Raw genomic sequence first — 12,745 nt, 5'->3', positions numbered from 1 at the left:
GTCAATCTTGGAGGACAGAAATACCTCCATGCACAGTATGAAGTCAAGGAATGGATTAATTCAGGAACCAAGGGAAGATCCTGGATAAAACCTGAGCCATGAACTCATGGGAGGGCTCAAGACGCAAAATCTTCCAAGGGTGTGGACTTCAAATCCCAGAATTCCACAGAATTCTGGGAGTTGAAGTCCTCCCATCTTAAAGCAGGCTGGCTGGGGGATTCTGGGAGTTGAAGTCCTCCCATCTTAAAGCATGACGGATGAGGGAACTGGGACTTGAAATCCATGCATCTTAAAACTTGGTGGCTGGAGGATTCTGGGAGTTGAAGTCCACCCATCTTAAAACTTGCTGGCTGGGGGATTCTGGGAGTTGAAATCCATTCATCTTAAAGCTTGCTGGCTGGGGGATTCTGGGAGTTGAAGTCCTCCCATCTTAAAGCATGACGGATGAGGGAACTGGGACTTGAAGTCCACCCATCTTAAAACTTGCTGGCTGGGGGATTCTGGGAGTTGAAGTCCACCCATCTTAAAGCTTGATGGCTGGGGGATTCTGGGAGTTGAAGTCCACCCATCTTAAAACTTGGTGGCTGGGGGATTCTGGGAGTTGAAGTCCACCCATCTTAAAGCTTGGTGGCTGGGGGATTCTGGGAGTTGAAGTCCACCCATCTTAAAGCTTGGTGGCTGGAGGATTCTGGGAGTTGAAGTCCACCCATCTTAAAGCTTGGTGGCTGGGGGATTCTGGGAGTTGAAGTCCACTCATCTTAAAGCTTGGTGCCTGGAGGATTCTGGGAGTTGAAGTCCACCCATCTTAAAGCTTGCTGGCTGGAGGATTTTGGGAGTTGAAGTCCACCCATCTTAAAGCTTGGTGGCTGGGGGATTCTGGGAGTTGAAGTCTTCCATCTTAAAGCTTGCTGGCTGGGGGATTCTGGGATTTGAAGTCCTCCATCTCCCAGCTGCCAGCTTTGAAACACACTGGCCTACCTGGAGAAGGTCTCAAAAGCGTTTGAAATCCGCCCAAAGTAGACAGTCTACAGTCTCTTATATTGGGCCTAACCAGGATAACCAAACTAGTAACAGACAGGGGCCTGGGGGGTGGGCTTTCCTGTGTCCCCTTCATGGTTTCTGCATTTCAGCTGCCCTTGCCATCTGCTTTTAATTGGGCTTCACTTCTCGAAGAGGCCCCAGGCGGTTCTCTCGGAGCCCTGAAGCAAAGGGTCAGGTTTTATTAATTCATGTAGTAAATAATATGCAGAATAAAAGCAATGGCATTATGTTCTTCCCTAGGCATGAACGTCATGGAAAGCTCTCCGTACGAGCCCTTTGTCAGAGGGTTTGACTATGTCCGGCTGGCATCCATCACGGCAGGTAAGGTGTGAAATCATATTGAGCCATATTGTTGCAACCTGGTGGAATTAAGAAACCCCTTTTAATTTATGTATTGTTAGGTATTATCTTATCTTACTTACTTTTGAAAGTAACTCAAGGTGGCAAACATAACCTCCTCCTTTTCTTCCCATAACAACAACCCTGTGAGGTGGATTGGGCTAACAGATGGGGGTGGGAGTGGCCCAAAGTCACCCAGTTGGCTTTCATGCCTAAGGAGGTACTAGAACTCACCGTCTCCTGGTGATTGGCCCAAAGTCATCCAGTTGGCTTTCATGCCTGAGGAGATACTAGAACTCACTGTCTCCTGGTTATCGGCCCAAAGTCACCCAATGACTTTTATACCTAAGGTAGAATTAGAACTCACCGTCTCCTGTTGATTGGCCCAAAGACACCCAGACAACTTTCATGCCTAAGGAGGGACTAGAACTCACCGTCTCCTGGTGATTGGCCCAAAGTCACCCAGCTGCCTTTCATGCCTAAGGCAGGACTAGAACTCACGGTCTCCTGGTGATTGGCCCAAAGTCACCCAGCTGCCTTTCATGCCTAAGGCAGGACTAGAACTCACAATCTCCTGTTGATTGGCCTAAAGACACCCAGTCTTCTTTCATGCCTAAAGTGGAACTAGAACTCACCGTCTCCTGGTGATTGGCCCCAAAGTCACCCAGTCTTCTTTCATGCCTAAAGTGGGACTAGAACTCACCGTCTCTGACAATTGGTCCAAAGTCAATCCAGACAACTTTCATGCCTAAAGTAGGACTAGAACTCACAGACTCCTGTTGATTGGCTCAAAGTCACCCAGCCGTCTTTCATGCCTAAGGTGGAACTAGAATTCACAGTCTCCTGGTGATTGGCTCAAAGTCACCCAGTCTTCTTTCATGCCTAAAGTGGGACTAGAACTCACCGTCTCTGACAATTGGTCCAAAGTCAATCCAGACAACTTTCATGCCTAAAGTAGGACTAGAACTCACAGACTCCTGGTGATTGGCTTAAAGTCACCCAACCTTCTTTCATGCCTAAGGTGGGACTAGAACTCACCGTCTCCTGGTGATTGGCCCAAAGTCACCCAGTGACTTTCTTTCACCTTTAAGGCAAGATTCTAGAACTCACCCCCTCCTGCTTTCTACCCTGCTGCCTTAACCACTAGGCCAGACTGACTCTTTTCTAGTCCCTCTGTACGAAAGAGGCATTCGGCACATGCTCAGGGCAGCCAAACTCTTTTCCGTTTCCTGAGATCTTTGCTAAGCTGGTTATCCGGGGAACATTGTTAGCCCCAGGGAGCGTTTTCCCAAAGGCCGGCTCGGTCTCCCTTGCGCCTGGCCGACAGAGACGGACAGCTCTAGCCACTTCTAAGAGAACACATCATATGTTCTGCAAGGGCCCTAATTAGGAATGCCATTATGCTCGGTAATTGGCCGATCAATCCTGGTTTCCCGCTTTCCACTTGCCGAGTGGGGTTCAAGGTTACCGAGGCCCGGGGAAATGGATTCACCACATGCTCCATTAGACAATCCCATCAGAGGGAGGTCGCCCAGCCGAGGCGGCCTGAACTCCGCCAGAGAGAAAGTATCACTTGGCGGTCTGTAGGGGTTGTTTCTCAACCACGGCAAATTTAAGGTGTGGAGGGGGGGACTTCAACTCCCAGAATTCCCCAGTCAGCAAAGGAATTCTGGGAGTTGAAGTCCACCCATCTTAAAGCGTGATGGATGAGGGATTCTAGGAGTTGAAGTCCACTAATCTTAAAGCTTGGAGGCTGGGGGATTCTGGGAGTTGAAGTCCTCCCATCTTAAAGCTTGCTGGCTGGAGGATTCTGGGAGTTGAAGTCCTCCCATCTTAAAGCTTGGAGGCTGGGGGATTCTGGGAGTTGAAGTCCTCCCATCTTAAAGCTTGCTGGCTGGGGGATTCTGGGAATTGCAATCCTCCCATCTTAAAGCTTGGAGGCTGGGGGATTCGGGGAGTTGAAGTCCTCCCATCTTAAAGCTTGCTGGCTGGGGGATTCGGGGAGTTGAAGTCCTCCCATCTTAAAGCTTGCTGGCTGGGGGATTCGGGGAGTTGAAGTCCTCCCATCTTAAAGCTTGCTGGCTGGGGGATTCGGGGAGTTGCAATCCTCCCATCTTAAAGCTTGCTGGCTGGGGGATTCTGGGAGTTGAAGTCCTCCCATCTTAAAGCTTGCTGGCTGGGGGATTCTGGGAGTTGAAGTCCACTAATCTTAAAGCTTGCTGGCTGGAGGATTCTGGGAGTTGCAATCCTCCCATCTTAAAGCATGATGGATGAGGGATTTTGGGAGTTGAAGTCCACCCATCTTAAAGCTTGCTGGCTGGGGGATTCTGGGAGTTGCAATCCTCCCATCTTAAAGCTTGCTGGCTGGGGGATTCTGGGAGTTGCAATCCTCCCATCTTAAAGCTTGCTGGCTGGGGGATTCGGGGAGTTGAAGTCCTCCCATCTTAAAGCTTGCTGGCTGGGGGATTCTGGGAGTTGAAGTCCTCCCATCTTAAAGCTTGCTGGCTGGAGGATTCTGGGAGTTGAAGTCCTCCCATCTTAAAGCTTGGCGGCTGGGGGATTTTGGGAGTTGAAGTCCACCCATCTTAAAGCTTGCTGGCTGGGGGATTCTGGGAGTTGCAATCCTCCCATCTTAAAGCTTGCTGGCTGGGGGATTCGGGGAGTTGAAGTCCTCCCATCTTAAAGCTTGCTGGCTGGGGGATTCGGGGAGTTGAAGTCCTCCCATCTTAAAGCTTGCTGGCTGGGGGATTCTGGGAGTTGAAGTCCTCCCATCTTAAAGCTTGGAGGCTGGGGGATTCTGGGAGTTGAAGTCCTCCCATCTTAAAGCTTGCTGGCTGGGGAATTCGGGGAGTTGAAGTCCTCCCATCTTAAAGCTTGCTGGCTGGGGGATTCGGGGAGTTGAAGTCCTCCCATCTTAAAGCTTGGAGGCTGGGGGATTCTGGGAGTTGAAGTCCACCCATCTTAAAGCTTGCTGGCTGGGGGATTCTGGGAGTTGCAATCCTCCCATCTTAAAGCTTGCTGGCTGGGGGATTCTGGGAGTTGCAATCCTCCCATCTTAAAGCTTGCTGGCTGGGGGATTCTGGGAGTTGCAATCCTCCCATCTTAAAGCTTGCTGGCTGGGGGATTCTGGGAGTTGAAGTCCTCCCATCTTAAAGCTTGGAGGCTGGGGGATTCTGGGAGTTGAAGTCCTCCCATTTTAAAGCTTGCTGGCTGGGGGATTCTGGGAGTTGAAGTCCTCCCATCTTAAAGCTTGCTGGCTGGGGGATTCTGGGAGTTGAAGTCCTCCCATCTTAAAGCTTGCTGGCTGGGGGATTCGGGGAGTTGCAATCCTCCCATCTTAAAGCTTGCTGGCTGGGGGATTCGGGGAGTTGAAGTCCTCCCATCTTAAAGCTTGCTGGCTGGGGGATTCTGGGAGTTGAAGTCCTCCCATCTTAAAGCTTGCTGGCTGGGGGATTCGGGGAGTTGCAATCCTCCCATCTTAAAGCTTGCTGGCTGGGGGATTCGGGGAGTTGAAGTCCTCCCATCTTAAAGCTTGCTGGCTGGGGGATTCTGGGAGTTGAAGTCCTCCCATCTTAAAGCTTGGAGGCTGGGGGATTCGGGGAGTTGAAGTCCTCCCATCTTAAAGCTTGCTGGCTGGGGGATTCGGGGAGTTGAAGTCCTCCCATCTTAAAGCTTGCTGGCTGGGGGATTCGGGGAGTTGAAGTCCTCCCATCTTAAAGCTTGCTGGCTGGGGGATTCGGGGAGTTGCAATCCTCCCATCTTAAAGCTTGCTGGCTGGGGGATTCTGGGAGTTGAAGTCCTCCCATCTTAAAGCTTGCTGGCTGGGGGATTCTGGGAGTTGAAGTCCACTAATCTTAAAGCTTGCTGGCTGGAGGATTCTGGGAGTTGCAATCCTCCCATCTTAAAGCATGATGGATGAGGGATTTTGGGAGTTGAAGTCCACCCATCTTAAAGCTTGCTGGCTGGGGGATTCTGGGAGTTGCAATCCTCCCATCTTAAAGCTTGCTGGCTGGGGGATTCTGGGAGTTGCAATCCTCCCATCTTAAAGCTTGCTGGCTGGGGGATTCTGGGAGTTGAAGTCCTCCCATCTTAAAGCTTGCTGGCTGGGGGATTCTGGGAGTTGAAGTCCTCCCATCTTAAAGCTTGGAGGCTGGGGGATTTTGGGAGTTGAAGTCCACCCATCTTAAAGCTTGCTGGCTGGGGGATTCTGGGAGTTGAAGTCCTTCCATCTTAAAGCTTGGAGGCTGGAGGATTCTGGGAGTTGAAGTCCACCCATCTTAAAGCTTGCTGGCTGGGGGATTCTGGGAATTGAAGTCCACCCATCTTAAAGCTTGCTGACTGGGGAATTCTGGGAGTTGAAAAATGGCCATAACTCACTTTTTTCAGTGCTGTTGTAAATTCAAACGGTCAACCAATGAATGGTTGTAAGTCGAGGACTATCTACCGTGTTTCCCCGAAAATAAGACCCTGTCTTATATTTTTTTGAACCCCGAAATAAGCACTTGGCCTTATTTTCAGAGAGGTCTTATTATTTTGGGGCGCATGGAGGAAACCAGAAGAAATGGCGGGGGACCGGCTGTGCATGTGTTTAAATATTTTCGGGGAGGGCTTATTTTCGGGGGGGGCTTATTTTAGGGCATGCACTCAAAAGCCCGATTGGGCTTATTATCAGGGGAGGTCTTATTTTCAGGGAAACAGGGTATATATATCACTGAAATGGCTCCGTTCACTTCCATGGAGACAGTTCGGAGTCTCTGGCCCTCTTTAGGCCCGAGAAGAAGAAGAAAAATGAAACAGGGACACGATCGCTCTCCTAAAAGTTTTGAAACTCGAGGGTCTCCGGGGAGGCGGCCACAACAACGAAGAAGGGGTCTGTGGCTGCCCAAAGTCGCTTCTTGATATTTGTGACAGTCGCACATTCATCCCTGTGGGAACTTAAGTCTTGACTGGCTGTCACAGAACCGGAGATTTCCATGACAGGAAGTCAAATGCCGGCTGAGTGTCGGAGAAACGTCCCCAGAGAGAAAATGGCAGGGATCCTAAGAGAGGTTAAACCATAACTTAGTCTGGGTTTTTTTTTCATTGCAATGTCTCTGGAGATTCTCCAGAGGTTGTCCCAAAGGTCCTTTTTTTTCAAGAGGCAACTGGACTTTCTGGTTTATTTCGAAGACGTTTCGCTTCTCAACTCTACAGAAGCTTCCTGGATGAGAAGCGAAACGTCTTCAAAGAAAAAAAAGAAACCAGAAAGTCCAGTTGCCGCTTGAAAAAAAAGAAGAAAAAAAGAGCCTTTGGGATTTCCACTGCAATGCCTACCCTGAGCAGGAGGGGGTTGGTCTGGATGACCTCAAGGGTCCCTTCCCTCGCAGAATGACATGCAATAGCCTCCATGGTGCCTTTTCACTCTGCAGGCTCCGAGAACGAGGTCACGCAGGTGAACCGCTGCCTGGATGCCGCCAAAGCCTGTAACGTGGACGAGCTGTGCCAGCGGCTCCGGACCGAGTACGTTTCCTCCTGTATCCGTCGGGGGCCCCGGGCGGACCCTTGCAACCGCTCCAAATGCCACAAGGCGCTGCGGAAGTTCTTTGACCGGGTGCCGCCCGAGTACACGCATGAGCTCCTGTTCTGTCCCTGCCTCGACACGGCCTGCGCCGAGAGACGCCGGCAGACGATTGTGCCCACCTGCTCCTACGAAGCCAAGGAGAAGCCGAATTGTTTGACGCCGCTGGACGCCTGCCGGGGAAACTACGTTTGCAGGTACCAAAGCTTCCCTACGGACGAGCTCGCGTTCACACAACACGCTGACCCGGGTTGCTGAATTAGCCCTTTACCAGTTAACGGAAGCATCGATTTTAACTCAACAAGCTGGGTTCACACAGCGTGTCCCCCCAAAATATATCCAAAGTGAATCCTAACTAGGTTTATCAAGCTGCTGTCTTCCCTCTGTCAGGTTAAGAGGGCCGTGCGAACCCAGTCGGAGCGGTTGGAGGCAAAAAGATACGAGGCAGGACTAGAACTCACTGTCACCTGGTGACTGGTCCAAAGTCACCCAGCTGCTTTTGTGCCTAAGACAGGACTAGAACTCACTGTCACCTGGTAACTGGTCCAAAGTCACCCAGTCAATTGTCATGCCTAAGGCGAGACTAGAACTCACTGTCACCTGATGATTAGCCCAAAGTCACCCAGCTGCTTTTGTGCCTAAGACAGGACTAGAACTCACTGTCACCTGGTAACTGGTCCAAAGTCACCCAGTCAATTGTCATGCCTAAGGCGAGACTAGAACTCACTGTCTCCTGGGGATTGGCCCAAAGTCACCCAGCTGCCTTTCATGCCTAAGGAGGGACTAGAATTCACCGTCTCCCAGGGATTGGCCCAAAGTCACCCAGCTGCCTTTCATCCCTAAGGCGGGACTAGAACTCCCAGTCTCCTGGCTTCTAGCCTTCACCACTGCCCCAGATCTGCTTGCAGGCCAAATGCTGGTGAATAGGAACATCTATCTAATCATGATTCAACTTTTGGCAAGGTTTCCCAACACCTTTTCAATTCCCACACCGGACCATATGTCGCCATCACAGCTCTCCGGTGCTCGGGCCTTGTTTATTTTTTACACAACGGGTTTTGCACACACACACACCCTAAACGAACATCAGCCATGAAGGATGTTGGTTTAGCAGAAAGGGGGAAGCTGGAATTGCTGCCGTGCGGAAAAAGCAAAGAGGCAGGAGGGGTTATTTTGCTTCGGGCAGCTTTGCGTCTGCCTTCACGCAAAGCTCAAGATAACCAGCTGCAGAGCCAGAAAGTGGCTTTCCTGCGAGGGCCAAAGTCACCCTAGATATGTACCTGGCGGGGGCCGACAATGGCTGTGGAGGATAGGCTTTCCTGCCTCGCTGGGCTGGCCAGAGATCCATTCCTTCCCGCTTTGGTCTGCAGAGAGGAGTCGCTGGTTTGCGATCCTGAATTTCCCAGCAATCAGTCAGAGGTGGAGATCGAGGCTCTATGCCCGTGATGGCGAACCTATGGCACGCGTGCCACAGGTGACACGTGGAGCCGTATCTGTGGGCACGCGAGCATTGCCCTAGCTCAGCTCCAGCATGCATGATTTTCTGCCCTTCTGGGCCCTCCAGAAGTCAGGAAACGGGCTGTTCCCAGCCTCCAGAGGGCCTCCAGGGAGGTGGGGAAGGCAGTTTTCGCCCTCCCCAGGCGCCAAGAAACGCCTCTGGAGCCTGGGGAGGGTGAAAAAACGGGCCTTCCGGGCCACCGGAAGTCGGGAAACAGGTCGTTTCCCGCCTCTGGAGGGCCTCTTGGGGGGTGGGGAAGCCGTTTTCACCCTCCCCAGGCTCCAAGAAAGCCTTGGGAGGACGAAAAACAGGCCTACCAGGCCCACCGTACCATCAGCGGGCGCCCAGGCGGCGAACTGGCGGTAACAAAATGTAAAACCCACCGCACCGCTGCGTGTCTTTATCACATCCCTGTTTCGGCGAACGCCAAACGTGTCTTCTGTCCCGATAAAAACTGAGGCTCTTTCGTCGCGAGGCTCCTTCTGCAGCACAGGGAGTCCTCGACTTATGGCCACATTCGTTACATTTAAGTCAAGCTACAGATAAAGGAACAGAGGTTCATTCTGTAATCAAGGTTTACCTCTCTTCCAAACTGCGTTGGTTGCCGATTTATTTCCGGGTCCGATTTCCAGGTGCTGGTTGCCAGCCTTCAAAGCCCTACCTGGCTTGGAAGCAGGTAAGTTGAAGGCCCGTCTTTTCCTAATTACACGTCCCCGACCTACCAGGACAGGAAGGCCAGGGATGTTATCTCTCTTAAGGAGCTCCATCTAGTGCAGTGTTTCTCAACCTTCGAAGCTTGAAGATGGGTGGACTTCAACTCCCAGAATCCCCCTGGCTTTAAGGCTTGTGGACTTCAACTCCCAGAATTCTCCAGCCTGCTATGCTATGCTATGCTGGCTGAAGAATTCTGGGAGTTGAAGTCCACAAGTCTTAAAGCTGCCAAGTTCGAAGACCTCTGCCTTAAAACCATTGTTTCTCAGCCTGGGAGATATTTTAAGCGTTGCTGACTGGGGAATTCTGGGAGTTGAAGTCCACATGACTTCCGGGAGCTGCCATCGGCCCAAATGGTCAATGCAGATTACAGCAAGGAGCACCTTCTGTCCCCCTTTTCCATCTCTCTTCTTCTCCCGGCCATGCTTCCCAGTGGCTCTAGTCTAGCAAGTTTTGCCTCCTTTTGATAAATGTAAATAGAAATATAAATAATGTAAAATTCTGTTGTTCGCATCTCTCTCTGCCTCTGGGCTTTAGCATGCCTTTCATCCCTTTTTTCGCTTGTTAACTGTTTTGATCTTGGCTGATGTTTAATAAATAAATGAAGACTGGGGTTTTTTTTTAATCCTTGCTGAGTTGAGTGGCAGGTGTGCGTGCTCTGATAGGGAAAGAGAAGAGATTAGGAATGTCCTGGTTGCAAACTAAGGTGGAAATCACCCACTGCAGTTCTATATCTGTCTGTCTCTGTCTCTCTGTCATCTTTCTTTTTTCTTTCTTTCTTTCTTTCTTTCTTTCTTTCTTTCTTTCTTTCTTTCTTTCTGTCTATCTGTCTAGCTATCTATCATCTATTTATATATCTATATATCTGTCTGTCTGCCTATATCTATCTACCTATCTCTGTCAATCTCTCTCCCTCTCTCTCTCCTATATCTACCACTATCCATTTATCTATCTATCTATCTATCTTTCTATCTGTATATGTCTGTCTGTCTATCTATCTATCTATCTATCTATCTATATCTGTCTGTCTATCAATATCTATCATCTATCATCTATCAATATCCTATTTATATCTTCTATATCTATCATCTCCCTCCCTCCCTTTCTTTCTGTTTCTTTCTTTCTCTTTCTTTTTTCTTTCTTTCCTTCTCTTTCTGCCTGCTTGCCTGACTGTCAGTTCATCTGTCCATCCATCCATCTATCTATCTATCTATCTATCTATCTATCTATCTATCTATCTATCTATCTATCTATCTCTTCCATATCTATCATCTCTGTCCCTCCCTCCCTCCCTCCCTCCATTTCTCTTTCTTTTCTTTCTTTATCTATCTATCTCTATCTGTCTATCAACTATCTTCTATTATCTATCTGTCATCTATCTTCTATCTACCCATCTCTATCTATCCATCTGTCTCTCTATATCTGTCTGTCTCTATCCTCTATCTATTTAACTACCTATTTCTACCTATTTCTATCTATTTATCTCTTGCCTCTCTCACACCATATCTATCTATCTATTTATCTAGCTATCTAGCTATATCTGTCTGTCTATTTATATCTATCTATCTATCATCTATCTATATCCTATTTATATCTTCTATATCTCCCTCCCTCCGTCCCTTTCTTTCTGTTTCTTTTTTCTTTCCTTCCTTCTCTTTCTGCTTGCCTGCCTGCCTGTCAGTTCATCCACCCATCCATCCATCTATCTATCTCTTCCATATCTATCATCTCTGTCCCTCCCTCCCTTTCTTTCTTGGTCTTTTTTTTTCTCTATCTATCTATCTATCTATCTATCTATCTATCTATCTATCATCTATCTATCTCTATCTATCAACTATCTTCTATTATCTATCATCTATCTACCTATCTCTATCCATGTGTCTCTCTATATCTGTCTGTCTCTATCCTCTATTTAACTACCTATTTCTACCTATCTCTATCTATTTATCTCTTACCTCTCTCACACCATATCTCTATCTATCTATCTATCTATCTATCTATCTATCTATCTATCTATCTATCGTATCTATCTTTCTTTCATCCATCTATCCTCCTCCATTCCTCCATTCAATCCTCTATCCATTCCTCTATCCATCCATCCATCCAGCTATCAATTTTTTCCTCTCTTGGGCTCCCACGTTTTCCATCCCTCCTGCCAACTAGGAACAGCAGCTCCTCCTCCGCCCCCCCCCCTTAATGGCACCCCATTTGCACCCCTTCCTCCTCTCTCCTAGGTCTCGTTATGCAGAGTTCCAAGTCAACTGCCAGCCTTCTGGGCTCCTCTCGGGAACCGGATGCCAGAAAGAGAACTACGCCGCCTGTCTGTTGGCCTACACCGGCATCATCGGTAGGGAATCTGAGGTTTATTTATTTTTTTTCAATGCTATCAAGAACGACGGGCAAGGGGAATTTTGCATTGATGTAGTTAATTTAATGCATCAAGTTGCTCATTGTACAATCCTGACTTCTGAAAGTCATTGGTCTATTGGCATGTGTTGTGGCCTGCCAGCGGTGAGAGGATCTGGCAGCAGATTTGGACAGTGAGGAGGTTGGGGAGGAACATGGACCAGTCCTGGAGCCTGGGGAGGGCTCTGATGAGAGCTCTGCGTCGGAGGCAGAGAGGGGGCCAGGACTGTCTGACAGTTATCAGCTGCTTTCGGAGTCGAATATCAGTGAGGCAGAGGAACAACTGGGACCTGTTCCCAGTGTGCGCATTCGCAGAGTGGCTAGACAAAGGGAACAGCTAAAGAACAAGGGTCGACTCGGGAGTAAGGCCACAGGTGAACAATGAATGACCCCTCCCAGAGGGAATAAAAGAGGAGCAACAGGGGAGTGGAGTTTGCAGGAGGCAATTTCGTTCATTCCTGCATTCTTGCCAAGTATTGCGGCATCTGAAAGATATCGGCCTGGCCACTCTCCAAGCTTGATAACGGTCGGTAATTGTGAACGATCTTGAAAGACTGTGGGACAGGAAAGACTTTGCTGGAGAGGAATTCACTGTCAATGAAATCGAGGGGGTTTATCGGGACGAGGGCTTGGCTTTGCGCTGCTTTTCTGATCCCCAGAAACAGCGTCCAGGGGCAGGCTGGGCAAATGGACAAGTTGACGGACACGGCTCGCAATGCATCCAGTATGTTGCCCATTCGGACAGACGCTTCTGTAGAGGTTCCTAATCTCAAGAGAAGCCTCCAGGAGGAAAAATCCCCCTCCCAGGACATTATTTTCACGATCCTTGAGAAATTCCTGGGAATTTCATCGCTATAAGTGTAAGACCACATGTGGAATATTGAATCTAGTTTTGGACGCCATGATGTAAAAAAAGATGTTGAGACTCTGGAAAGAGTGCAGTGAAGAGCAACAAAGAGGATTAGGGGACCGGAGGCTAAAACATCTGAAGAACGGTTGCAGGAACTGGGTATGTCTAGTTTGATGAAAAGAAGGACTACATGATAGCAGTCTTCCGATATCTCAGGGGCTGCCCCAAAAGAAGAGGGAGTCAAGCTATTCTCCAAAGCACCTGAGGGCAGGGCAAGAAGCAACTCATCAAGGAGAGAAGCAACTTAGAACTGAGGAGAAATTTCCTGACATTAATCAGTGGA

The 12,745-nt window shown here is 49.1% G+C and overlaps 1 protein-coding gene across 1 annotated transcript in view; it reads left to right on the top strand.

The window, feature by feature from the left end:
* Positions 1–1,283: 1,283 nt before the first annotated feature.
* The window catches only part of GFRA4 (GDNF family receptor alpha 4), a 28,897-nt gene continuing 17,435 nt past the window's right edge, over positions 1,284–12,745 (top strand). The window contains exons 1-3 of the mRNA XM_070948524.1: positions 1,284–1,362; positions 6,789–7,134; positions 11,381–11,493. Coding sequence (XP_070804625.1) covers positions 1,284–1,362; positions 6,789–7,134; positions 11,381–11,493 — 538 coding nt within the window. The remainder of the gene's footprint in view (positions 1,363–6,788; positions 7,135–11,380; positions 11,494–12,745) is intronic.

Source organism: Pituophis catenifer, unplaced genomic scaffold (assembly GCF_029215685.1).
Source record: "Pituophis catenifer annectens isolate HBS135680 unplaced genomic scaffold, rPitCat1.0.hap2 SCAF_8, whole genome shotgun sequence".
NCBI lineage: Eukaryota > Metazoa > Chordata > Lepidosauria > Squamata > Colubridae > Pituophis > Pituophis catenifer.
This window is presented reverse-complemented; position numbering and strand designations above follow the sequence as displayed.